The sequence below is a fragment of the Pelodiscus sinensis genome, chromosome 11 (assembly GCF_049634645.1).
Source record: "Pelodiscus sinensis isolate JC-2024 chromosome 11, ASM4963464v1, whole genome shotgun sequence".
In the NCBI taxonomy this organism is placed as follows: Eukaryota; Metazoa; Chordata; order Testudines; family Trionychidae; genus Pelodiscus; species Pelodiscus sinensis.
Genome location: NC_134721.1, coordinates 29,380,809 through 29,408,059, shown reverse-complemented (window position 1 = coordinate 29,408,059; position 27,251 = coordinate 29,380,809). Strand labels below are relative to the sequence as shown.

Genomic DNA, 27,251 nt, shown 5'->3' with positions numbered 1-27,251 from the left:
AGATGCTGTTTTGTTTTGTCTTTAAAGCTTGAAATATTTTTGTGGTATACAAAAAGCAGCATTTTTCTTTCTTTCTTCTGTTTCAAGAGACTTCCTGACAGCTGAAGACAAAGAGAATATTTTTAATGCTGATCATTTCCCGCTTTGGTACAGAAGAGCCGCTGAGCAGATACCTGGCAGCTTTGTCTATTCAATCCCATTTAGCACAGGTCTGTAATTTTGTCATATTTTAAATATTCCTAACACTGGGAAGATCCCACATACATAGTTGGATTCAGGAGAGGGTTTTTTTAAAATGAGACTTATCTTCTGAAATCTTCTCTGGAATATTCACCAAGTTCACCAAACCTGTAATCAGGCAGAGGGGGGAAATCTGATGCGTGTCTTCCTGTGTTGTACCTGTTTTGTGGATAATTACAGGTTGTAATTGAATGTCAGATCAGCACTTTTCCTGAGCATTACATTCATATAAATACGTGATATTTTTTTCAAACTAAAAATCTACAGCTGAACTTGCTTATGCTGCCAACTTGTTCTGATCTGAATAACTTTTTTTTACACCTTGTAGAAACAGCAAACAAAAGCAATGTGGTGACAGCTAGTACTGCCATTCAACTTTTAGATGACAGAAAATCTCCAGTGGTTGCAGGTAAAATTGTTTGTTTATTCCTATATGAAAGCTGTGTGTGAATTACATACTTTCTCAGACTGTTCTGACTTAGTGGAGTTTTCATGCAGAAAAGCAATTTGAATGAAAATATCCCCGAAGTGGGATAGAATGCTTTAAAGCGTAGGTCTTTGCTGGCCTCCTCCCTCTAAGAGCTTAGGTCTGTATTCATTGGACTTCAAAGTCCCCCTGTAAACTGCTGTATGACATAGCAGTAATATCATAGCACAATCAGCAAAGATTTTTCAGTACTCCTAGGAGCAAGTGTTCATGGTTATAAACCCTGAATGAGTTTATCTTAAGCAAAAAAAAAAAAAAAAAAAAAAAAAACACTAGTTATATAGTGACATTCAACATATTCTTCAGAATTTAGAAAGCACTGTCAATAGTAAGTGACCCAGAACTCAATCTATTCCACTGAACAAAGAGAAGGTTAAAGAATGACTTGATGAGTATCTAGAAATATGGGGAACAGAAATTTGGTAATAGAGGGTTCTTCTGTCTACCAAAGGTCTAACAGGATTAAATGCCTAAAGTTGAAGTCAAAAAAATTCAGACTAGAAATAAGTCACACATTTTTAACAGTAAGGGTAATTATCTATTGGAAAAACTTACCAAGGGTTGTAGATTCACTATTACTGGAATTAATAAAATCAAGTTTGAATGTTTTTCTTTTAAAAGTTAAGCTTTAGTTCAGGCACAGATATTGGATGTGATGCAGGAATTAATAAAGGTCATATAGCTGATGTTATGTGACAGGTCAGAATAGGTGATCATCATAATGGTTCCTTTGGTCCATAAAATCTGTGAATTTAGGTGAGAAACTCTGACTCCCCACAAGCATTTTCCTTTATGCATCCTCACCTGTGCATTTCAGAAAGGAGAAGGGAAAGGACCTCAACATTAACTTTTTTTCCTAAGGAGTTAGTGATGCCCCTCCATATTGTCAGACTAGCCTTGAAGTCAACTAGCTTTTTGGGTTCACAAAGGAAACAAAATTAGACTACAAGGCTGGAGAGTATCGAAATATGATGTTGATATGCGTTTAACAGCATAGTAGTGCTTCTGTACTAAAGTTAGAGTAAGGTTTTTTTTTTATCTAATGTAGAGATTAAACCTCTTAGTTTTGTCTGAAGAATAAAAGGTACCTTCTCCAAATATACAAGTAAAAACTGGATTTTCTATGGATTTTCAGTTGTCTCTTATTTGGTTTGAGTTCAAATTATCTTAAATTTTTCTGAACTCTTTTACTAACAAATGCCTGGTATGTTATCACTGACATACTCAGTATAGTTAAACTTCAATATCAGCTACCTTCAAGTCCACAATTCAAGAAATTAGGTTGTAGGTGAAGCAAAGTTGATGCAACATTTTTTTTCCTGCATTTACCATTCTATTCCCATTTTTTCTCAAATGGCCACTATTTCCCATCATTTACAACAGATCCGACACTACACAAACGATGGATACTACTAATACACTCAGTAAAGGTGACCACTACTTTACTGTCTGAGTTGAAAGCACAGGCTGCATTCTAGAATCTGATACCCATTTCACTAGAGCATTCTGCGGCTATATTTAGCAACCTTCAAGTCTGCCAGTGTAGGACATGAAAATATTTGGAATGTTCATGGAAATTGGAACTCCCTGTACTTGTTGCATGTTGTGTTGTTATTATCAGCTTAAATGGTTTTCTACTATAAATCCTTTTTTAACAATATTTTCATACTATCAATCAAATACACCAGTTTCTTTTCAAAAGAAAAGAAAATTATATTGGAAAATTATATCGGTAATTAGCAGTATTTAAATCCAGCCCCTTTATATCTCATACCTCTTTCACTTAAGCATCAGAAATAGTTTCTGCTTTTCTATGGAGCAGCTTCTAGAGGGGAAAGAAACACTCACTTTGCAAGCAGGTAACACAGCACTAGAGTGGAGAGAGTGAGGAATACAACATTTTATTCCCATCTTTGGCAGAGTGTAATCCAGCGGTTATAACTTAGCATGTACCCAAGGACATAGATTTGGCAGGTTCTTTCTGAGAGGCGGTGTGGCTGATTTGAGAGGTTGGGGTTGCCATATTAAATATATAGGCTCTGTTCACAGCTCTGTTAGTAGTGACTTATGCATATTTTGATTACCTCCTTTGTAAAATAGGGCTATTGGTTTTTGACAGCTTTCTAAGCAAGGGGGATAAGGTATTAAGGATGGTGAAATGCAGACAACACTTCATCACTTCACCATACTGCAGGGGTACTGGAACAATTTTTATAATGGGAATGCTGAATGCCACTAAACCAAACTGTAAATCCTGTTTGTAATGGAAACCACTTCACATCAGAAGGTGCTGCAGGCCCCCCACACTCCTTGTTTCGGTGCCTATGTAAACAATGGTGTTTTGAAGAGCTGAGATTTTAATTTTTGATAGGGATCTCCTTCTCTCTCTCCACCAACTGAGAGTCTAAATCAATTAATATGACGTCTAATTGAGAACTATACTTGTTATGTTGAGGTAAGTTTGCCCCTCAGCAAGATCATAGAATCATAGACTACTAGGACTGGAAGGGACCTCAAGAGGTCATCGAGTCCAGTCCCCTGCCCCCATGGCAGGACCAAATACTGTCTAGACCATGATGGTTACCTCTTGGTTCTTGCTTCAAGTGGAATTGAGGGCTCTTGGAAAGAGGGATGCTGTCTGTGCTGTGAACCTCATCTCAGTCAAAGAGCAGCATCTGGAGGTTCCCAAATGAAAGAACTTTTGAGATCCAGTGTTAGTTTGCTTTCTGGCCTCTGCTTTATATGCTATAGCTTTGATGGAGGCTCCTCCACCCTGAGGAATTGTGGTGGGCCCAGTGGAGAAGATGTGGCCATACACAAGCTGATCTCACCACAGGAATGCAGAAACCATTGAGCTGTAGTTGGAGAGGGTAGAAATAAAACTAATTTCTCTCTCCCTCTACACACACACATAATTAGCTCACCCTGCCCCTCTCTACCCTTTTGGCGATCTTTTCTGTCCCACTGGAGGGAAAGTTAGGGGAACATCCCTACCTACTCCAAACCAACCTATATTTATCATATTAGGAAATTACATAAACAAACAAAAAGTAGTTTAATGGGATTCAAGCGGGTTAAGTGAGTCTTATCCCCAGCATACAATCCCTGAAAAGTAAAGGGCATGCCATTGCAAATAATGGGACATCTTTGAACTGTTCCTTAAAACTCAGCATATCCCCACTGATAAAAAAAATTCCAGTGTGTCACAGGAAAGGTGCTCTTCTGCCCTGAGTTGATGAGAATATACACAACTCATTGTTCTCCTTCACAACGTAAGAGAAAATCTTAATTATAATCTCATCATTCTCTTACAAAAACATATGAGAACAATTAACTTGTGCAAAAATGTCAAACCGGATAATAGCTAATGTTGTTGCAGATATAATTAAGGTTTTTCATTGTACTGGGAGGGATACTGAAGTGTCATGTAATAATATGTTCCTTTTTAAGGTGGAGACAAAATTAAGTTCCTTGTGAAAGCACAAAGAACAGTTCTTCTTGCCTCACTCATTCATTTTCTTAGTTTCCCCTGCTTCTTCAACAACTACTTTGCATAGAAGTATCCATCAGACAGTAACAGAAGTTCAGAGAGACAACAATTATATGAATTATTCTATTTATACTTCAGCTACAGAGCATAAACGGACGTTATCAATTCTATTTCCACATGGAACAAGTTATAGTACAACTATCCTATGTCCAGAGTAGCTTTAGTTCTTAGTATGCTGAGAGCTGCTACTTACTTTAAAAATAAATAAAAAGGTAGGAAGTGGAGAAGCAGAGGATGACTGGAAATTGTGATTTCACTGTACAACTTAGAGATTTTTCAAAGAATTGTCAATTATATGTTTAAAAGCATCTCTGGGACATAAAGGTCCAGATTTTTAAAAGCATTCAGGCAATATACAACAGTGGTACAACACCTGTCTGTTTTCTTTTCATTTCATATTCAAAAGTGAATTAGTTTCCTATGTCCCGTTGACTTTCAATGAAACTTTGACTCCTAAATCACTGTTTGGCATTGTTGCAATGAGCAGAGCAATGTCTTGAAAAATCTGGCCTAAAATCAGGTTCTAAGTCATTATTTAAAATGGGCTCCTAAGTAATTTATGGTAATATTTTAAAAATCACTTTTATCTAAAGTTGTAATTCTGCCAAAACTCCACTTTCTAGGTTTTTTTTTTAAATAAATACTCTTTATTCCCAATAACTCAGTAGATTACAGCACACTGGTGCTGAAACACCCCTTAAGTTTAAAATCACTGTATTCATTACGTAGGTATTGACTGAAAATAAAGCTGCACCAGGTCATTTTTGTTTGCAAACACCCTAAAATAGTAAGGTATTTTTAAATTAAAAATGTATTTAAATATGAATATTAATGGAGAATATTATTTAAATCTGACCGTGGGGGAGAAATTAAATTCTTGCTGTCATGTATGCAACCCCCTCTGTTCTGTTTGCATTTTTTCTCTTTTTGTTTTCATCTTTTGTAGAAGATAATCACTGGCAATAGGCCCCTTATCTATACTAACTTATTTGGTTCTGTGCTGACAATGTCATGTTCCACATGGAGGAATCATAATCCAATAATAATGGCAGGAGATCTTCAAAATCAATGACTCTGTAGGGTTAAAATTGTTGGCAACACTGCAGAATTTTGTGTGCTGCCGCTGCTTTACCATCTGTACCTCCTCTGTTCAGTCCAAAGTGAGACTACATTTACTTGACTAGAGAAAAACATAAGACACTTCTAAATTCCTTCTTCTCCAACTGACATATAATTACGTTAACAACTTAAATGAATGCAAATTTGAGTAGAGGGTTATCTGTGTATGTTTAGAAATACACTGGTATATTTATTGGGTTTGTGTATACTTTGAAAGCTTAATTTATTTGCAGCAGAGAGATGAATAATAAACCTGAAAAATGTGTATACTGGGCATAGTTAAAATGCAGTTTTGCTCAGAAGAGATATGTCTTGGTGTGCCACCTAATATTTCCTCTGTGGTTTCTATATTGAGTTTACATTTTAAAAAGCATGTTTTTTTAAATTGCCAGTGCAGCCAGGTCAACCTGTGGGTTTTTTATTGTTGTTTTTCTTCCATTGAGATGAGGGAAATTTGGATGTGAATTTTGATTTTTGATGGCAATGCAGCTGATTAGCAATGACGCCATTTAGGACTGAGCTTCTCTTCTGCAGCTTGTGTGAATGGTAGCAACTATGTGATTTTTATGGTGAACTACTACAAATTTAACTATTGTACTCTTGTGTTATTCTCTGGTGTGGTTAAATAGCAAAATGATTGACAGCTAATTCCATATGTTTGTCCTTTGACAGAGGCATGACTTTAATGTTCTTTGACATTGAGAAATAAAGAGTGGAGATAATACTGTAATGGTTGGCCCAGACCAGTTGCTCATAAAGAGTAAGAAAGCCCAGGCCCAGTTCTCTCCACTGACCATCGAGCTAGAGACAATGAAAGAATTCTGATTTGATCCCTTCATTCACCCCACCCCTGTATATAGGTTATGGCCCAAAGGCCATGGTATAACCTCGTCCTTACATTACATAGCACCTTTCATTCTGAATGGTCCCCAAGCACTTCACAACCATTATGCAAAAGAACTCCACTGAACTCGAACCACGTTTGGGATGGAGAGCAAGAGTTAATAAATGCACATCACACTGCACAATGGCAGAGAATTTTGGTAAAGAATAGTAAGCCAAATGTCTTTCCTTACAAAAACTGTCAAGGGATATTGAATATTACCACAGACAAGACAGTGCTTAGATTTTAATAGTGATAGAGATGTAGCCGTGTTAGTCTGGTGTAGCTGAAACAAAATGCAGGACTATGTAGCACTTTAAAGACTAACAAGATGGTTTATTAGATGATGAGCTTTCGTGGGCCAGACCCACTTCCTCAGATCAAATAATGGAAGAAAATAGTCACAACCATGCCTTAGATTTTAAGGCATCAGCCAAAAGACCCATAAGCAAGTGGTTGAATTGCATAGTGCTCAGTGCAACTATGTCAGAAAGATGAAGAACTGAGCAGAACGGGTCAGAATCTTGCAACATGTCAAACTTGAGGCTTAGCCTACTCTCCTTCCTCTAAAGCTTCTGGGGTACAAGTTTTCCTGTTTCTTGTTTTCCTTTTACTGTGTGAGATCAGGTACATTCTAGAATATTTCAACTAATTTAGTCTGAGGGGTAGTGTTAGTTAGTATCTGCAAAAACAACAAGGAGTCCTGTGGCATCTTATAGACTAACAGGTTGGTGGTAGTCTATAATTTACAAACCTATCTAATCCTATTTGCTCTGTAGAGAGGAGTATGCAAATAAACATTAACAGTGACTTTTACATGTATATTTATGTCTAGCATTGGAGGATATGCAAAAGCAATATGATACTTGCTAATAGGAGACACTTCAAATTCTAGGAATGATTGTTGAGTATCTTTGTATTGCATCTTAATAAATACCGATTCTGTCATTTGAAGAAGACCTTTCTATGTAAGTTTAAACAGTCAATATATAAAAAGATTATACAGCTTTGAAAATCTAGTGGGTTTCTCATTACCATGTTCCATTTCAGAATGCAAAGTTTTCAGTAGAAGAATAGTTTATAATTATTAGATGAACTAGCTTTTAAGTACAACAGTGCTTTCCCCCCTCTAATGTCATAACTGAGGGCTCATCTGTTCCACCAAAAGTAGAAAGCACTTGTGTCACTTATTGGTGAAAATATGAAATTGCATATATCTTGTTACTTTGCATACTACCAAAGGATGGCATGGTCAGGGAGGAAGGTCTAATGGGGCAAATATCTGGTAGCTTTGTTCTGTTGCTGGTAGCTTTGTTCTGAGATGTAATTTTAAATAGATACTGTTTTGCTATTTATATTTGAATGTCAACATTAATCACCGTATCACATGCAAAGCAGAACATGGGCACTGTGTGCAGTCAAAATTTCCTGCTATCACTACATTGCTGTTTTAAGTCAGATTAATATGTTCACAAACTCATTTTAAAAGCATCAGAAGCCTTATTTATCAGGTAAGAATTTTAGTCTCTGAATACAATCAAGCCCTGATTAAGGCATGTCCAGTTAACTGAAACTCAGGAATGGTAAATGGGGGGATGGATAAGATCTGGAAAAGCAAAGCGATTAGCTTAGGAATGAAGCTAAGCATCTTGAAAACGTGTGAGACATGGGTGATGACAAAAGTTTCAAAGAGAAAGATATTGGCATTTGAGAGGAGTTGTTATAGAAAGATCCTGGGTGTGTCTACACTGGGCCACTTATTCCGGAAAATCAGCCACTTTTCCAGAATAAGCTGCGAGCTGTCTACACTGGCCCTTGAATTTCCGGAATAGCAACGATGCTCTACTGTACAAAATCAGCCACTATTCTGGAAACACTATTCTGCTCCCGCTCGGGCATAAGTCCGTATTCCGGAAAAGCTGAAAACGGAATAGTACTCCTTTTTAAGCATTTCCGGAAATTCATGCCAGTGTAGACGTAGCCCCTGAGAATAGGATGGATGCAGAAGGTCACCAGCAAGGAATTATATAGGAAGATACAACCAAAAGAGAACCTACTGCAGAAGGTTATACAGTGGAAGCTACATTCAGTCATATCTGCAGAATGAATGACGAGCAAAAAGCCAAGACGTTGGTATTCGGCATAATGGACGGTTCAAATAAGAGAGGCAGACCCCACAGAGAATGGGTAGATGATGTAGTAGATTGGTGTGGTGCTAGTCTACAGAAACTAAGCCACTCTACATTAGACAGGGAAAGATGAAAGGAAATAGTGAGGGATGCATCGGACACCAACAGGTTGTGCCCACGAAAGCTCATGATATCATCTACATATTTTGTTAATCTTTAAAGTGCTACCAGACTATTTGTTGTTTTTTAAGTTTATCCTGTACAACTCGGCTACTCCCTGAAGCTTTTCAAAACAGTAATACTATTCATGTAGCAAGTTACTACTCTGCTTCAGTAAAGATGACAAAATCTGGCCCAAATCTTTAGATGCTGCAAATATTTTCCTGCTCAAAGCGGCAGAAGTTGAAGAAAACAGAAAGGGCAGATGCTTTTTACCTGGTGCAGATCTGATTAAATTTCCTTACACAGTTTATTATCTTTCTATAGGTATGTGGTATTTAAAGTTCCAAGGAATCTGAGGTATCACATAATAACAAGTCATATTGAGCAGGTGCATTTAACTTTATAGTAGTTGGTGTCAGAGTACAAGGACACAATGAGTATTGAGTTGCTCACTATTCTTTGCCATGTGAATAAAAATAGACAAAAGTTTTGAGAAACCAGAAACATTACTCTATAGTGTCAATACTGAAGTGCACAAGTAAAAGTCATATGATCTTTGACATCTATTTTTATATGTCCTTTTTATATTTGTCCACTGATACCTAGTGGTGATGATCGAAATACATTTTCCAATGAAAGATTTTATGCAAATGAATGTGCTGTACCTGTTTTACTAGAATTAGGGGAATCCATTAGTGCCATTTATTTATATTAAAATTATAGATTTTTACAATATTTTGGAACTGTTTGAATATACATTTTCTTGTTAAGAATATAAAAGTTTAAAAGGATCAAGCCATTTATAAATTAAAAATAGGAGAATTAATCAAATTTCCTAGCAAAGGTAGCCTAGCAACAGCTCTTTTTTCTGACAATTTCATTGTGTATTCCCTATCTCTCTACAACATTATATTATGCAAACGTATAATATGGTTTTCACTCCTTTAAATAAATAATTGCTTATAAAAACTGAACAAGAACATTTCGCCTTTCAAATATATAACTTTTCAGAGAGGAAGTTTTATTAAATTAGAAGAGAGGAAAAGATAGATAAATAAAACAGACTACTATTCAAAAATCTCAAAAGATCAGCTCATAAACGTGCTCCAACATTTTATATGTAAACCTTTGTTGGTCAGTACTTTTCCTCTTAGTCTCTGAGGGCTTATCTAGACTACGCGGAACAGTCAAAAGAGGATATGCAAATTCCGCAGAGCTTTTGAAAGTGAAAGTAGTTTAGACGCGGCTTTTTCAGTAAACCTCCCCTTTGTCGAAAAGCTGCTCTTCCTCAAAAAATGAGGTTTACATGGCTTTTTGACAAAGGGGGTTCACCAAAAAAGCCGCGTCTAAACGACTTTCACTTTCGAAAGTTCTGCTTTTGAAAGTGCGATCGGAAGAAGATTTGCAAATTCCCGCAGAATTTGCATATCCTCTTTAGACTGTTCTGCATAGTTTAGATAAGCCCCTAGTCTGACACCTTGGCTATGTCTACAGTGCATTGTAGTTCAAAATAAGATATGCAATTTGAGCCATGCAAATTGCATATCTTATTTTGGTCTCATTTCAAAATAGCTTATTTCAGAATTTGGCACTGTCTACACTGTGCCAAATTTTGAAATAACCCACTATTCCAAAATGTCCCTTACTCGTCATGTATGAGGTTTACAGGAACATTGGAATAGTGAGCCTGAAATAATGGGCTTGCTGTTAAGTCATGGGATAACTATTTTGGGATACTCCGTTATCCCGAGATAGCATTGCAGTGTAAATGTAGCCCTTCAGACCTCTACTTTCAGTGCTAAATCACTGTTTTCTATATTTTAATCCTAAACTACTACACTTTGGATGCATCTACACTGCACCATTATTTCAAAATAACACGTTATTTCGAAATAACAATGCAGGCATCTACACAGCCATTCCATTATTTCAAAATAATGGATGGCTTATTCCGAAATATGTAAACCTATTCTGTCTGTTCCGAAATAGCTATTTTGAAATAAGGCATGTGTAGACACTCCACTGCTGCTATTTCAAAATGGCACCTCACCAGGCCATTCTAAGTTATTCTTCCCTAGTGCCTCCTGGGGCTCTAAATCGAAATAGCACTTTGCATTAGAGAAGCCTGCCCCAAACTAATTTTGAGGCTTCCCTGCAGTGTAGATGTGCTATTCGATATAAGTTATTTTGGAATAACTATTCTGGAATAGCTTATTTCAAAGTAAGAGTGCAGTGTAGACATACCCTTTGTGTTGCTAGTTAGCCAGAGGTACCCGAGTCTACCAGAACTCATGACAGGTCATGTTCTTTGCTTGATTCTTTCATAGACCTCCCAGCCTCACCGTATTCCTTTGCCCATCTTCTATTTTCACCTCACTTCACACAAATTGATAAATACTCACTATTTTCTAAGTCATTAAAATGGTGCAAAAGTGAAGAAAGCCAATTAAAGGATACTAAAACTCCTTAGAGAATTGGAATGACTCCACCTAGTAGATGTTGGTCTGTTGGCCAGATCTCCACAATCATAGATAGTTAAGGAGGAGGTGGCAGCAGCTGTGTTTCAAACTTGGAACACACTATGATTTTGGGTGTCTCTGTTTTGGGATATTCAGGTGCCTGATTTTCAGAGAATACTCACTCTGAAACTTATGCACCTTTCAGGTGTCACAGGCTGTGTACTCAAAAATGGAGGCACTCAAAATCATGAATCACTTTTGAGAGTCGCAGTCTTTACTGTGCTAGTCATATGTATATTCAAGATGCCTAAATTGGCACATATCTGAGGATATGTCAACTGTCCAAGTCAATCTAAGACTCTTGACTAAATAGACTTCAGCTAAATGAGGTTCAACTGTATTGCCATATGGGAATATTCCGGGTTACCTGTTAGTATTTAACTACCCCTTATTAGCTTTGTGAAGGATGGTTGTAGTGGTTTAAGAATTAGTACTATAGACTCAGACATTTAGTATTAGTACTATAGACTCAGACATTTTAAAGCTTTAGGTTCAGATTTTTAAAAGTGTGTACCCAGTGTGGAATGTGCATACAACTGTTGTGCATACGCTTTAGAAGTTTTGCAAATGAAAAATCTCAGCATGCACAAATGTGAGCCATTGACTTCAACAGGTTAACACACTGTAACTACCAATTACCTTTAGGAACTAAGTACATTGTAAATGCCTCCCAGATGGCCATTCCATTGTACTATGATATATTAGGTTAACGTATTAGATAGAATTAAAGCATCAAATAATTGTTTATAAACTATTGTGTACTGTTAAGGTTACCTGCTGTTTTGCCTGCTACTACTTTGAATGTGACTACAACCATGCAAAGCACTTAAAAGGTATAGGTCCATCTATAAAAAGTAGTCTCTTAGTAGTAGGGTTTAAGAGAAAATGAATGTGACATTACACTGAAACACCATCCAGATGTTCTAGGTTTTCTAAGATATATGCTTTCCTCATTAGTCAAGAGAGTGATTTACTTACGCCAGTGTGCAAGCCGCTGAACTTTCTAATCAGCAGTAATGCTGAGGAAATCCCTTGCATTGTCCCTGCATGCTTTCGTGGAAAATACAATTAGTTTATATTTTGCCAAAGGATCTAATAGATTTTGCATATTCTTTTTACATTCATAAATCTCATATTGAGATGTATAATAATGACTTCAGTAAAAAAGCAGAATGTACATTCAGTATTCAAGACATTTGCATATGCACACAGTTCACTTCACCTTTTAGAAATGATGCTTTTACCAGACAACACAATTCTTATAAAATAAAATAAATTAATGGAGATTGCCAATCTCCTAGAACTGGAAGGGATCTTGAAGGTCATTGAGTCCAGTCCCCTGCCTTCACAGCAGGACCAAGTACCATCCCTGACAATTTTTGCCCCAAATCCCTAAATGGCCTCTGCAAGGATTGAATTCACAACCCTGGGTTTAGCAGGCCAGTGCTCAAACCACTGAGCTATCCCTCCCTCCTAATTCTTGGAGGGATATGTCTCTGTTAAAATAATCATAATTTCTGAGCATAAATATCACAGCTGCCTAATCCTCTATTTCATTCTTTAGCACTCATCACTTGAATGTAAGTGCTGCTCAGGTAGCCTAGGTCTACATTAGATGAGGTAGGTTGGCTTAACATACACCATCCAGTTACACAAAATGTGTAGTGACAGACCCAGCCTAGCTGTCTGTTGCTCACTGTTGGAGAGAATACATGCTGGAGCTTGAGTGTACAACTTTCTCTTTCCCAAGTAAAAAAAGGCCAAGCCTAAGTTCAGCATAATCAGACAGGCACCTGGGGTCAAATAGAACTTCCTAGAAGCTACAGGCTGATTGGTTACCTGCAGCCAATTAAGGCCTGTGGTGCCGTTTTAAAAGGGCTCCCCTCAGGCAAGGAAAGGGGAAGGAATAGAGTGAAGGATAGGAAGGAGGAAGTGCTGTGTGGGTCTGAGTGGAGGACTGGTGAGCAAGTACTAAAGGAAAGGTACTGGGAGGGATTATGTGGGGAATTGGCCCAGGGAAAAGCTGTCAGGTTGAGAGAGGCCATAATCTTGTCTGTTGCTACTGTGCTACTGCCTTAGGGTCCCTGAGCCAGTATCTGGAGTAGTGGGCAGGCCTGGGTTCCCCCAAACTCCCTACAACATCTCAGCCTTGAGAAGGGAGATAGGGATTTTACCCCAAACCTATGAATTAGCCTTTGATGAGTATGGCTCAGTAGGCTGTGGATCCTGCCCCTAGTAGAAACACAGGCAGTGTGGTGCACCATAGTGAGCCTCTGAGGCTAACACTATCTACCAGTGGTGTGAGTCCCATGGGGGATAGCTGGAGCTTTCCCACAACTGGTGTCAAGAGTGGGATTGTTCAACAGTGCTGTGGATGAAAGAGGGTGGGGACAAAAAACAAACAAAAAAGGTGCACTAGGGTGTTGGTTTTTATTCTCCTTCTTAATTGGGTTAGAGGCTCTCACAATGGAGGACTTAGTGAAAGCACTGGTACAGGCCATGGAAGCCCAACAAATGTCCTCCTGGGTAAATCGAATGCTAGAAGATTGATCTCCAGAGAGTTGATCTTCTCTATAGTGTAGACATTCCCATAGAGTAGAGCTGTATGCTGATATGCATAGTGAACGTTGAGGAGGATTTTGCTCCTTACTCCGGTAAGTTGGGTTAGGCTGTTCTTTTTGAGAAATGTAGCTAAAGTGGGAAAGTTTAGCAGATGTGTGGGTCTAGTAGTGTTCTCTAAAAGCAGATGCCAGCAGTGTTTTGCCAAGGACATTGCTGCCAACCAAATAATTCCTTGATTACATTACATGGCACAGAGTCTGGACTGGTTTTCTGAAATTAAGATAGTCCTGCACTGGTTTGAATTTTAGGTAATTTGTTGTTTCTCTACAATTATGTGGATTGTAAATAAATTCATTCTACACAAAAAACTGTGGATTAGCTAGTTCATCCCTTTCCATGGTAAACCTTTTACTTAAAAAAAATCCACAGGATTTGCAGATTCTCCTCCCCTCCTTGGAGCAGGACTGGCAGTCCTGTGGAAGTAACTCAGCTTGCAGTATCCACAAAGGCAAGAACTCCGTAGAAAACTCTACCCCAAATCTGTGGATCCTTCTCTTATCATGCAGGGCTGACCACAGGCTCAGCCCTTGTTGATAATATGCTCTAGTCATGTACATTGCTGTCAATGAAACATCTGTCCCTTCCCCCGTGATGGGTCAATTCCACATCCAGTTGATTGATGTTTCTGGCTGCCTTACCAGGGAATTATGTTTCACTTAACACAAAAGCAGGATGTACCAAGATTCTTGTGTGAATGACATTTCAAGCCCTATTTTGCAGACCAAAGAGGTTCAGATAAGCATACTTATTCAATGCTGATCTAAAGAGAGCTTTTGTCACCTGGTCATTGGCAAATATGGGTATGTCTACACTACCCCGCTAGTTCGAACTAGTGGGGTAATGTAGGCATACCGCAATTGCAAATGAAGCCCGGGATTTGAATTTCCCGGGCTACATTTGCATAAGCGGGGCGTCGCCATTTTTAAATCCCCGCTCGTTCGAACTCCGTGCCGTGCGGCTACACGCGGCACGAACTAGGTAGTTCTAACTAGGCTATGCAAATGAAGCCTGGGAAATTCAAATCCCGGGCTTCATTTGCAATTGCGGTATGCTTACATTACCCTGTTAGTTCGAACTAGCGGGGTAGTGTAGACATACCCTATGAGATTCTTATTAGGCAAAAATTAGTGTCTTATTTTGTTAATGATGCAAATGATAGATACACTGTGTATGAAGTAATTAAGCTGCCTTTCTGGAAATTCAAGAAGGGGCATCCTCTCTCTGATTGGAAATGAGATCACTTGGGAGAAATGAAGATTTTTATTATCCTTCTGCAAATGTTGGTATGGAAAGACTTCCATATGGCACTCATTACTTATGTTTCTCTTCATCTGTATAACCATTAATGGGCTTTTTTTCTGTAGAGAATACAGTGAAATCAGTGTAGTTTTATCTTCTATTCTACATTGGGAAGAAATTTGAAAGAAGGACCGCTTTCTTCGTGTCAATTTTCCATGTATTGATTCTGAAAATAAAGTGACAAAGTAGCTCCTGTTTGAAAGATAAGAATACAGGCAGTCCCCGGGTTACGTACAAGATAGGGACTGTAGGTTTGTTCTTAAGTTGAATGTCTATGTAAGTCGGAACTGGCGTCCAGATTCAGCCGCTGCTGAAACTGATCAGTTTCAACAGCGGCTGAATCTGGACGCCAGTTCTGACTTACATACAGATTCAACTTAAGAACCCCAGGCATCCCCAAGTCAGCTGCTGCTGAAACTGATCAGCGGCTGATTCCAGAAAGCCCGGGGCAGGGGCTTCCTGTAGTCAGCCACTGGTCAGTTTCAGCAGCGGCTGACTTGGGAACGCTTGGGGCAGAGCAGCTGGGGTGCTGCTGGGTTGGTCCAGTAGCGCCACCACTCCTCGGCGCTACTGGACCAACCCAGCAGCACCCCAGCTGCTCTGCCCCAGGTGTCCTGATTCAGCCGCTGCTGAAACTGATCAGCAGCAGCTGAATCAGGACTCCTGGGGCAGAGCAGCTGGGGTGCTGCCAGGTTGGTCCAGTAGTGCCAAGGAGCGGTGCTGCGGGACCAACCGGCAGCGCCCCACCTGCTCTACCACAGGCCCCGGGCTTTGCTCCACGTCTCCCTGGTCTGCTGGGGGGAGGCACTAGCTGCGCCCCCCCCCCCCAGCAGACCAGGGACACGGGGAGCAAAGCTGCAGCGGCGGCAGGGTGCCGCGCCTCTGAGTCTTTGCTCTGGCAAAGCCGGGGAGGCGCGGGACCCTGCCGCCGCTGCCGCTTTGCTCCCGGTGCCTCTGGTCTGCTGGGGACCGTCTCCAGCATACCAGGGACACCGGGAGCAAAGCCGCAGTGGCGGCGGAGTCCCGCGCCTCCCCGGCTTTGCCAGAGCAAAGCCTCAGAGGCGCAGGACCCCTCCGCCTCCCCGGCTTTGCTCCAGGAGTCCCTGGTCTGCTGGAGATGGTCCCCAGCAGGCCAGGGGCACCCGGAGCAGCTTTTCTCGTCCCGGAGGTCGAGGTGGCGGGACCGCTGCACTCTGGGCGGTCCCGCTGCCTGCGAGCTCCGGGGCGAGAGAGCCCCGTTCATAAGTGCGGATCCGACGTAAGTCGGATCCGCGTAACTCGGGGACTGCCTGTAGTACAATCCATTTTTTAGCTCTCTTTCTAAAAAAAGTGGCAGACAAGCTATCCTGATATTCTGAGGACTAAAGGGGCTCTTCCAGAGTGTAGAGGTGGGAGGGAACTATGTTTATAGAAATACTCTGTATTGCATTGTTGAAACTGATTATCAGTTACCTTTATGGACAAAATAAATCTGTGCAAATAATTCATTTCAGCAGCAGATGTCCATAGTTTTACAAATAATGGACATTTTGTAGGGAAACCCTGGATTCAGCCATACAAAACAAGCAGCTAAAAATAATCTGTCAGGCGTTTGAAAATTATCCCTTATGAACTGCAGTGGTTGTGAAAGATAATTTGTGGTTCTCACAGAATACTTAGCAAATTGTGTCTTTCATCTGAATTTTATTTTTACAGTTAAACATTACATTTTTCTTATTGCAAAATTGTAAGTTTGCATTTGTTAATTTAAATGATTGGCTCTATACTTTTCTCTATTGAAAGTCTGCTGACATTTAAAATGTTAGTAAACATTATCATCTTAAATGGCTGTTTGTGGCAACCATGGGCTGAATTTATAAATCTCTACAATTTTTTCAAAACATAATGTGATGTTTCTGCATTTTGAACATACAGCCTGTTAGAATGTATGTGACACATTTAGTATGGATTGACCTGCTCTAGTCACACAAAAGAATGCATTAATGGAAGTAAGAATGATCTGGCTTTATGGCAGAATTTCACATGGAAATGCCCAAAGCAACTTAAAAGCTCCCTAATAAAGATATTTAAAAATCATTTTATGTCTTTTTTGCTGCTTTAGGAAGAGGGTGTAAGTGTTTTTGGTAGGTTGGTATGAGTTTTGTAAGGGCTGAGCACTGCAGAGGCTCTGCTTCCTTTTTTTAACTTTAAAAATATCAAGAATTTCATGTCTGGTCTCTCTTTGCAGGATAACCTCTTGGAAATCTGAGGGTATTTGTACTTTAAAGTGCCACTTTTGAGTCCTAGGTTACTGGGATCACTGTCTGTGAAATCCTGGCTCCACTGAAATCAATTGGAGCTTTAAAACATTTCAGCTTTACATCTGCATTCTGATTGCATGGGTGCCGTGTGTGTGTAAATGTGTAAAAGGCCTTTGACTGTGGTTTGGCACTCAGGCTTTTGATTTAGTGCACTGATGGTAACATTCTATCCAATACCCTTGTATTACTACCCTAGTTAAGAAGAGCTTCCTTTTTTGTTGCAAAATGCTAATTCTGAAAATGAAATCCAGGCTAGAAAATGTAGATGTACCTATTATAATAATCTAATACTAGATTTAAATGGTGCAGTGAGCTCCCTAATCAAATATTTTGTGAAAAATGTTTCTGCAGTTTAAGGATATCCTTTCCCTTCTGGTGTTGAGGATTTTGTGGCTGCAACTTCCTCTTACAGCAAACTTTCTGCTGCTGGAACACTCTGCTAGGTTAGACTCTCTGGGGAATCTAACCAGCCATCAGAAAAAAAATGAGACTATGCAAACACACAATTATATTAATTTCAGTACCAAATCCATTGTTATTCCTGTTATGAATGTTGCCAAATTGAAGTTTTACGAATTAAGATAATGAGAAGTCTCTGTGGTGGTTATGTGTATTAGTCTTTTGTTGAGGAATAAAGGGTAGCTTCTATGTGTATATTTTGTTATATTTTATCAATGCCCTTTCTCAAATTCTTGTTTCATAATGCTGTGATGCAACCTTTCTCTTCTATCTTGCCCCATCATCCCCACACCTGTTTACTGTTCCCCAAGTAAGAGAACGATGTTTCTTTCTTTGGATATGGCCTAGACCTGAATTGCTATAGTTAATTATGGATTTTACATCTTAAAAACTACGTGGTGGATGCTACATTAAGATGTTTAACTAGTCAAGAAGGTTGAATAGGGGAAAATGTGCTTGCAGATTATTTGTTTAGAAAAATTGCTGGGTCATTTACTTGGAGTGAACATTTTGGCCAATTCTACTACTATGTAGCATGGCCTGTACTTAAAGGTTATTGTGGCATGTTCATTAGGTATGTATTAGGCAAGGTTTACCAAGACATTTAAAATTGCTTTGTTTTTTCCATTCGAGAAATCTCACTTGTGATATCTAGTGACTGTCTCTAATTGCAATATATTGAATTAATGTTACACAAGGGAATAGTTGATGTTGAACAGAAAATTTTAAAGTGGTACCATAAAGATTTAATTAATCTCAAACTCACGTCCTCAGGTAATACTTCAGAATGTATGCATGCACAAAAAAATATTTATTTCATCTGATTAACCTCTCAACATCAATCATTTCCCAGGAATGAATTTCTATTTTACAAAAACTTTTTTAATGTGGAAAAAGCAAATACAGGAGTAACAAGTAAATCAGTCCTATTTGACACTAAGCTTCTGACTGAAATGAGGAGTCTTACTTGAGTGAAACCAAAGGTCAAAAGTAACTTAAGCCAAGGAACTATCAAATGGCTCTTTTTCCTCAGAACTCCCCTGCTCTGTTACTGGGGCCAAGTTTTCTCTGTGGTATTTAGCAGTAATTGCAGCGTAGGCACAACCATACACAGCAGCTGCCAACATCATTAGACATACAATTCCACAGACAACTCCAGTTATCACTACGGTGGCAATTGCATGACGCAAACTAACCGGCTTTGGCTTTGGTTTAGGTTCACAGTCTGAATGGCTACTCTCTTCATTTTCATTGTGCTGAGCATGCTTCAGAGAACTTCTGTGCTCAGAGTTATGGTGATGAATATTAGCTGGATGAACATGAGTAGCTGTAGGTGGGCATGCCCCATACATCTCATAAGGAACTTTGAGGAGGTCCTTTCCCTTCCGATTTTCTGGTGTTGAGCATATAATGCCGTCACTTATTCCTCCTGAAAAGAATATATTAAAGTCTTGAGCTCTTTGACTTTCTGAATTTTCTGTATGTAAAAACTCAGAGAAGCCCAGTGGAATTTATAAACAGCTGCATTTTTCTACTTTGAAAAGAATTTATAGGCACATATTATTTTGCGTATGTTTCCAGTTAGTTAAAGACTAAGGTTATAACACTTTTATATACTTAAATAAGCAATTACTTGTAGCCAGTAATTCATTAGAAGTAAACTTACCTCTACTTTTTTCAGCATTTATAGTAAAACCACCCATCGCCTGCCCAATAGAATAAAAATAGGCAGAAATAAAGCCATAATTGAAAACAAAGACATATTGTTACCATTACTTTTGTATAAATATAAATGGAAAAAATGTCTCTTTGGTAAACATTTCCTGTTAGAATTCACAGAAATATTCCATGAAGTAGTGATGGTTCTAACACTGTGCTACCCCTTTGCCATGATGAAAATTGTGAAAATAAAAAATTCTGTATGCTCTGATTTTTTTCTGAATAGTTTATCAAAGCATAATACCATTCATATTATATGCAAAAACCAATATTTTCCATACAAAGGTTAGAAAAGTATAAGTTATATTTTCTCATTTCAAACTTGTGCATATGGCATATGCTGTGGATTTTATTATAGACCCATAGATTTTAAGGCCAGCAGGGACCATTATGATTGCAGGCCACAGAACCTCATCCACCCACTCTTATAATAGACTTATAACCTCTGGCTGAGTTACTGAATTCCTCAATTCGTGATTTAAAGCCTTTAAATTATAGAGAATCCACCATTTAGACTAGTTTAAACTTGCAAGTGACCCGTGCTCCATGCAACCTTGAGGACTGGTGAACTTGGTGTGTGGGGGAGGGGGAGGGTGAAGCAGGGGTGGAGGATCAGTCTCTAGCATATGTTTCAAAACTCATCTTCTTTCCCACCCCACGTATTAAGGTCCATAGCTACTGGCTATGGATAGAGCCATTGCATGTTTTTATGTTTCTATAATTCAAAAGTAACTAAAGTCAGCTGAAATTTTCCCTCCCTCCACCTTTTCTCTGTGGCCAGGCATGGAGATTTTAATCTTAAAAAGACTTTGTCTTAGAAGAGAGTGAATTAAGATGGGCCCAAACCAAATATCTAAGGCCACACCTTCCAAGATGAATCATAGCCTAGGAGCTGAAGTCCTAGTCTGTAACAGGTCAGATCAAAAGCCTTGCTCCAAAGATGTCCAAACATGCACTTCTTTAGTGTGGATATGGCTAATGATCCAAATTGTGCAGCTCTTAATCCTCCATAGTTGAGTGCCTGAGAAGGGTGTGTTGGAATGGAGAATTAGAATGGTACTTTGACTAAAGCCTTTTCTATAATTAACCATATGCAACAAGAATCAATTGCTTGAGTTGCATTCAGTTCAAGAAATATTTTATTCATCTTCAAGTGATGGTCTCTAGCTATATTCTGCTGAGGTTTGTATGTATGTGCCTGGAGCCAGAGCTTTTCAAAATTGTGATGCCTGTTGGTTAGTACAAGTCACACAAGCATAATTTTAGAGAAATATTAGCGTATAGAATATCCAGACTTCTTCCAACACTGGTTGTGAAAATGGGTTTGTATGTTGTATTTCACTTTTTTTTGGTCATTTGTGCGAATTCGTGTAAAGCAAAGGTGAGGCAAGGGGGGGAAATCACTGAATTGACAAACAATGGCTGTGTTTCTGAAATAAACTAAAGGAGCTGTGTGACTGGCACGGTAATTAAGATAATCTGATATGCTTATCTTGGATCATTACTTTCTTTTGCAAAATATAACAAAAGTCTGAAAGAAATGACTTAATATTTTAGCAGTCCAGAAAGTATTATTACCTTAGCCCCAGGAGAGAGAGCTCTTAGGAGTCTAATTATTTAGTTAAATTACAGAAACACTCTATCAACTCAGCCCATTAAATATTTTAATAAGCTCCACATATCACTACTGGCTTAAAAGACCAGTTTAATTTTACTGATTATTTTCTATAACTAATACCACCTTCCACCTGTTACCTAGTGGTACTGGGCATTTTCTAATTACTGTATTGATGGAATTAAATGTATATGCTCTAACATAAATCCAGCGGACCAGATCTTTATCTGTCCCGGTGCTGCTTCTGACACTGATGGCTGTGTGGGTGCTATTATACCAATCCTGCAGCTCCCCACTCCTAGATGTCCTGGGAGTTGTGCCTTCAGCACAATTTAGAACAGCCTCAAGACCACTTTAAGTTGTGCCCAGCTTCAGTGGTTAACTTGTGCTGGGGATTCCCCTTATGATAAACACCTCCTTCAGTTATACTATAAATGCTACTTTCTACCTGCGCTGAGCATGGCGAGCAATTGGCCCAATGATTTGGTGGTCCTAATGAAATAAGGCCACAGCATTAAATGAGAGATACCGTAGAAAGAAATGTCTCTTCTCTTGGTGGTAATCCTGAAATAAAAATACAATTTTGAGGTGAGTGTGTGTTTGTGTAGTTTAGTGATTACCTATGGAAACTCTGTTTGTCAGTGGGTAACTGGATGGTTCTTAAAATTTGGAGACCTGACTATTTGTTACCAATTCACTAAGGGTGTGTCTATACTACATGGCTCAGTCAATGATCGGCACAGCGTGGCGGCCATTTTGATTTAAATGACGTGGTGATTATTTAAATCGCTGCTTCATTTCTCTTTTTTGAGTAAATTAATCTACATGGCTCCGTCGACGGAGCCATGTAGTTTAGACATACCCTAATAGAAAATACAGATTGTTGGTTACATACATTTAATTTTAACAAGGAAGTGTGCATAGAACTTTCAACATTTCTAGTAACCAAAGTTTAACATTTTATGTTATTCTTGCTAGTTTTAAAGTTATTCTCGCACACATTCACTTTTAAAAATAATTAATTAGAAGGTAAAATAAGGAGTGAAGATTAGTTCCACAGTAATTCTTCTGTTTGTTGAAGGAATAAAGCTATTCTATTTAGGCACAGCAAAGGGCAATCTGTGTTAGGTTATAACATCTCAGGTTTCCTTTCATTCTCATCTCTTCAGCCTTCTACTCTTCTGTGCGCAATCCAAATCTCATCTTTAAGATTCTTGCCCATATGAGTGAAAGCAGTGAATGGATACTGAATAGCAATTGTGTTAGAGTACAAACGTAAGACACAGAGTATTATCACGTGGGCTGTTGCATTGTACAATGCCAATATATTGACCTATATACATGTAACCCAGAGGCACAGAGGCCACTGGTAAGGGAGAGTAAAATCTCCCTTACAGCTTTAGCTGAGAGCCAGTTGCCTTTTCGCTTGTTCTGTAGAGGCATATGGCTTTAGCTCCTAAGGCAGCAGGTTCAATCTATCCTGCTTATGAACTGGTTTTGTTGGCTTTGCGAGCCCCCTCTTGTAAAACTGATGAACCCAGGCCCTCAGCAGGAGGAAATGAATGAGAGACCTTAGAGGCTAAAGTCATGTGCCTCTACAGCATAAGCTAAAAGCCAATGGTCTCTCAGCTAAGGCCACATAGCTGACTTCAATCTCCCTTGTCAGTGGTCTCAATGCGTTCAGGTTACATACAGATAGGAAACCAAGGAAAAATGTATATCACATTCAAGCATCAACATTTATTTGAGAAAAATTAGGATTATCTTTTTCTTTTGATTTCTCAAAGGCTGACAAGCTCCTGCAGCTATCAGTGCCAGGTCTTCCTTTAATGTTAAATACCTGTCACTGCCTACCCTGAATATAAAACAGATAAAATTAAAAAACCTTAAATGTTTTAGAATTATAAATGGTTTTTTTCTTTCATCTAATCATCTTGGATTCTAAAGCTGCTCAGAACAAAGCATTGCAATGCCATGGAAAAGCAAAGAGAGAGAGAACTTCTGACTTGCAGAAAAGCAGAGTTAAGGCTTAGTCTCCTTTTAAATAGAATAATGAAGAGATTTATAAATGGAAGAACATAAATGCAGGTGGAAATATGGCCAAATAACTGTGCTGCTTTTAATCTACATATAAATTGCATTTTTCTTTACTGTGGCATTGTGTATTTCTGTATTATACGTTTTAACTTAGTGATCAGGGCACTCAAGTTCAGGTCCCAAGTTCAGGTCCCTACTTCAATCAATATTTATATAAATGGAGATGGCTTTAGCAGGAGACACTGAGGGTACGTCTAAACTACATGCCTCTGTCGGCAGAGGCATGTAGATTTGTTTGTTCAGCAAAGGTAAATGAAGCCGCGATTTAAATGATCGCGGCTTCATTTACATTTACATGGCTGCTGCGCTGAGCCGACAAAGAGCTGATCAGCTGTTTGTCGGCTCGCCACTAGTCTGGACGTTCCCCCTGTCGACATCAAAGCCCTTTGTCGGCAGCCCCGGTAAACCTCATTCCACGAGGAATAACGGGGCTGCCGACAAAGGGCTTTGATGTCGACAGGGGGAACGTCCAGACTAGCGGCGAGCCGACAAACAGCTTGATCAGCTGTTTGTCGGCTCAGTGCGGCAGTCATGTAAATGTAAATGAAGCCGCGATCATTTAAATCGCGGCTTCATTTGCCTTTGCTGATCTGTCTAATCTACATGCCTCTGCCGACAGAGGCATGTAGTCTAGACACAGCCTGAGAGAGACCTGATGGGCACTTACCAGTGCCAGGTTCAAACCCCTTCTCCAAAGTGGGGATTTGAACCTGGCTCCTACATGCCAGGTGAGAGCTCAAAGCACAGGTCTAAAAATAGTATAGCACAATAACAGTTACCTCAACCTCCTCGTAGTCTATTTTTTTAATCGAGTCTTTTTTGAAAAAGCTTGGAGATAAAGTTTTTGTTAAACTACATGGTATGTTTGATTCACCAATATATTTTTTAAAAAAATGGTAATTGATTCAACCCAATTTGAGTTTTTTATGTTCTTGAACTTCCAGGATTCTGAAAAATCAGTTATTTATTGAGCTGTAGTCCAGAGCAGAGATTCAATTGTGTTCCTAGGTGTTTTCTGACATCAGAGCCATAGTGGTTAGAAGAGGCAGGCACAGCAATGGGGGAGGGGAGCAACTGTCCCTGGGCTCGGTGGTTCATAGGGACTTGGGGTTTCAGCTGTAGCTGCAGCAGCAGTGGTGACTGGAGCCAGAGGCCATTTAAATTGCTACCACAATGCTGTACTGTTCACTCTATGAGGGTCTTTGGGCTGCCTGGGGAGGCAGGGTGCACCTTGCAGCACGCACCAGTCAGTGCTGTGGTGGGAGCGCAGCTGCCCTTGTCCCTGCCCTGCTGCCCGAGGCCATGTCTCTTCTGGAGCACAGAACTGCCCCCCACCTTACCCCAGGATCTTGCATGGCTGCCAGCTCCCCTGAGGACAAGTCAAGTATATATTAGATCAATTTCTTACTATTTTATCTACTGGAGAAAATTACTTACCTCTGTATAAAAAGCTTTCCAACCACAGTTTAAGGCCAATGACATGACAAGTGCATTGCCAGGGATTATTCTTGAAAAGAACAACTTTCAGGTTTGGAAGGGATTCCAGCAGAATTCTGTCCAGTTTCTGAAGCTTGTTATACTTAACCGACAATAAAGTTATGTTTCCTGTATTATTTCCTAGAGTTTCAGGCAAATTTAATATATTGTTGAATGACAGGTCCAGTTCTTTTAATTGAGGGAGCGAACTGAAAGTCTTGTTGTCTAAGTAGCGAATCAGGTTCTTGGTTAGGTTTAGAACCTGTATGTATTGTAGTCCCTGGAAAGCACCCGATGACAAATTTGAAAGAGAATTATTTGACAAGTCTACAATTTTGAGCAAAGGGGTTTCACTGAATGCATTTTGATTGATTCTCCAAATCTGGTTATTCTGCAACTGTAATATCAGAGTTTCAGGAGGTAAGCGTGAGGGAATTTCAACAAGTCCTTGATTCCTGCAATCCACTGTCTTTGAAGCTTGATGGCATAGGCAGTTTTCTGGGCATCCACATACCATATGCAATAGTACAATAATACTTGAAACCAAAAAGAGGTCACCTGTACAAGAAGTAAAAAGTGGTGAAACTAATTTATAAGTGGTGTATTTCGGTAATATGCACACTGATGGTATAGCCAAAGATGTACATTTTGAAATGGACAGGAATGCACATTTGTTTCACAGTACATCAGAATAGTATAAATAAGCTCTAGATAACATTTTTCAAACTTCATCTAATGTAGACGAAAACAATTTTTCTGTACTTTTAAAGTAAGCTACTATTCATCTTACATGTAAATAACTTTTAGAAAGCTTAACCATTGGCCCCTTGCCATAAAAATATGATGAATTTCTAGCACTGCATACCCATAGGAAAGAAACACTTCCATAGAGTTCCCAAAATATTAAATTGTAGTATTTATATTTCTATGGTGATCATGATTCCAAGGTTGTATGTTAAAGGTGCAAGCACAGTTCCTGGTTAATCACTTTTTTGGTTATATGTTGCACCTTGAGGAATTAAACTTTTGTTCTTTTAGAGAAAAACATAACTTTCAAAGGGCTCACTACAGAGAATTTAATAGAAGTTTCCAGTAAGTCTGATTCCTTTAAGGTCTGTTCTTTAAAATATCCACCCATGTTTACGCTTCTTAATTGAAGTGCCCTTATCTGAATGTTAGCTGTACTTTCCAAATAGTTGAACATTTATCCATTAAGCAAACATTTGTCAAGTAGAGTTGTTAAAATGATAAATCAGGTCACACGGGTATTCAATAATATTTAATATTTAAAATTATTATCTACTCCCATGGCTTCTGACAGGGATAAACTTGGCTTTGACTGAAATAATAATGTGTTGTGCCTGACATATGTGGTAAACACTATTCTTTTAAAAACATCAATGCTGCCTAAAGCTATGTTAATGTGCATATGATGGAATAATAAAGATACATGGGAGAGTCTTGGATGTTGATCCCATATAAATTATTTTGGCTAAGGAGAATCAGAGCAGTAGAGTGATAAATCTTTTTTAATATTGTCTTTGAAGAGCATCAAATCATTAATATTCTCTGTTCAAAATAGAAAATGCTTCTCATCCATTGATATTTTAAAAGCCTTGGCAAGTAAAAGGTACACTACATATTGACTTTTTTAAAAAAATGAATAGTCCTATAGTTACAGACTAACACTGCTACCCCCTGAGACTTTTATACATATTGACTTGTAGAGCTCAAATATTGATTAGTAACAGGGGAAAATATCCTAAAAAAACAGAAGAACATTACAGAATTAAACGCATTAAATCTGTAATGAAAGGTTTGGATTTCTGATACTAAAGTTTACCTTGCAAACCACTTATTAATTAAAACTCGAAAGGAAATGTAGTTGAAATTTTTGCTACAATGCCTGAATTCTGTGTTCATTCTGTATCATCATGGTATTTTGCAACAGTTATCTTCAGAAACAAGAAAAACAGCTTAAACAATAATTTCCACTGTAAAGTTAAAAATAAACACTGGTTGGCAAAGACAATATTTCTTTACAAAGCAATATTCTTTCACTATAGGATTAAAAAGTAAATTGCAGCTCACCTTTCATGATTGTCCGCACGTCCTGCTTATGGAAGGAATAGTCCAATTTGAAGTGAGGTTCTGGACTATGAACCAACTTGGTTCCTTTTATACCTTCATTTTAGAAAGTTTTAAAAGGAACTCAATTAATTGTTCTAGTGAGTAACTCCATCAGCTTTGGTTGTTATTGCATTCATTTATTTCCTCTACATACACTCTTTTACAATTTTATTTATTTATTTATTTTTTACTGTCCAGCTCAGAGTTTTTCTCTGTCTTTATTATTTAGTCCACAGGCCATGCAAAGAGTGTCTGTCAACTCAAACTGGACAGCTGTAGCATACAAATCATGACCTGATAGCCTATCCTTTTCTATAATTTAATCTGCTTCAAATCCATCACAAAAAATAAATCTGCCTTTTAAAAATCCAGTGTTGTTTCTGAATTCTGTGGGATTGTTAGCCATGCTGTGTCAATTCCTCAAGATCAGATGACTCTGAACATG

The 27,251-nt window shown here is 38.7% G+C and overlaps 2 protein-coding genes across 6 annotated transcripts in view; one reads left to right on the top strand and one right to left on the bottom strand.

The window, feature by feature from the left end:
- Nucleotides 1-27,251, top strand: part of CACNA2D3 (calcium voltage-gated channel auxiliary subunit alpha2delta 3) — a 755,257-nt gene that overhangs the window by 621,815 nt on the left and 106,191 nt on the right. For all 3 annotated transcript variants that reach the window (XR_001368709.3, XM_075938900.1, XM_075938901.1), the window contains exons 26-27: nt 88-209; nt 569-649. Coding sequence is in view for 2 of the 3 variants with exons in the window: in XM_075938900.1 (XP_075795015.1) it covers nt 88-209; nt 569-649 (203 nt within the window). In the remaining variant the exon portion in view is untranslated. The remainder of the gene's footprint in view (nt 1-87; nt 210-568; nt 650-27,251) is intronic.
- On the bottom strand, nt 144-27,251 carry LRTM1 (leucine rich repeat transmembrane protein 1). Of its 3 annotated transcripts, XM_075938902.1 has the most exons (4): nt 26,768-27,251; nt 24,638-25,234; nt 18,966-19,198; nt 189-399 (listed from the first exon to the last, which is right to left on the bottom strand). In XM_075938902.1, exons 1-4 carry the CDS (start codon nt 26,772-26,774, stop codon nt 355-357), a joined length of 882 nt encoding a protein of 293 aa, XP_075795017.1. In that variant the 5' UTR covers nt 26,775-27,251; the 3' UTR covers nt 189-354. The 3 variants fall into 3 exon arrangements, with proteins under 3 accessions (XP_075795018.1, XP_075795017.1, XP_006129803.1); XM_075938903.1 differs by lacking the exon at nt 18,966-19,198 and having other exon boundaries at nt 144-399; XM_006129741.4 differs by lacking the exon at nt 189-399 and having other exon boundaries at nt 16,335-19,198.

Bases quoted from the DNA above. Each gene is read 5' to 3' on its own strand.
- LRTM1 (XM_006129741.4), bottom strand. The intron at 19,199-24,637 runs GTAAGTAATTTT...TATTCTTTTCAG, and splicing joins GGAAAGCTTTTTATACAGAG to GAGGAATAAGTGACGGCATT.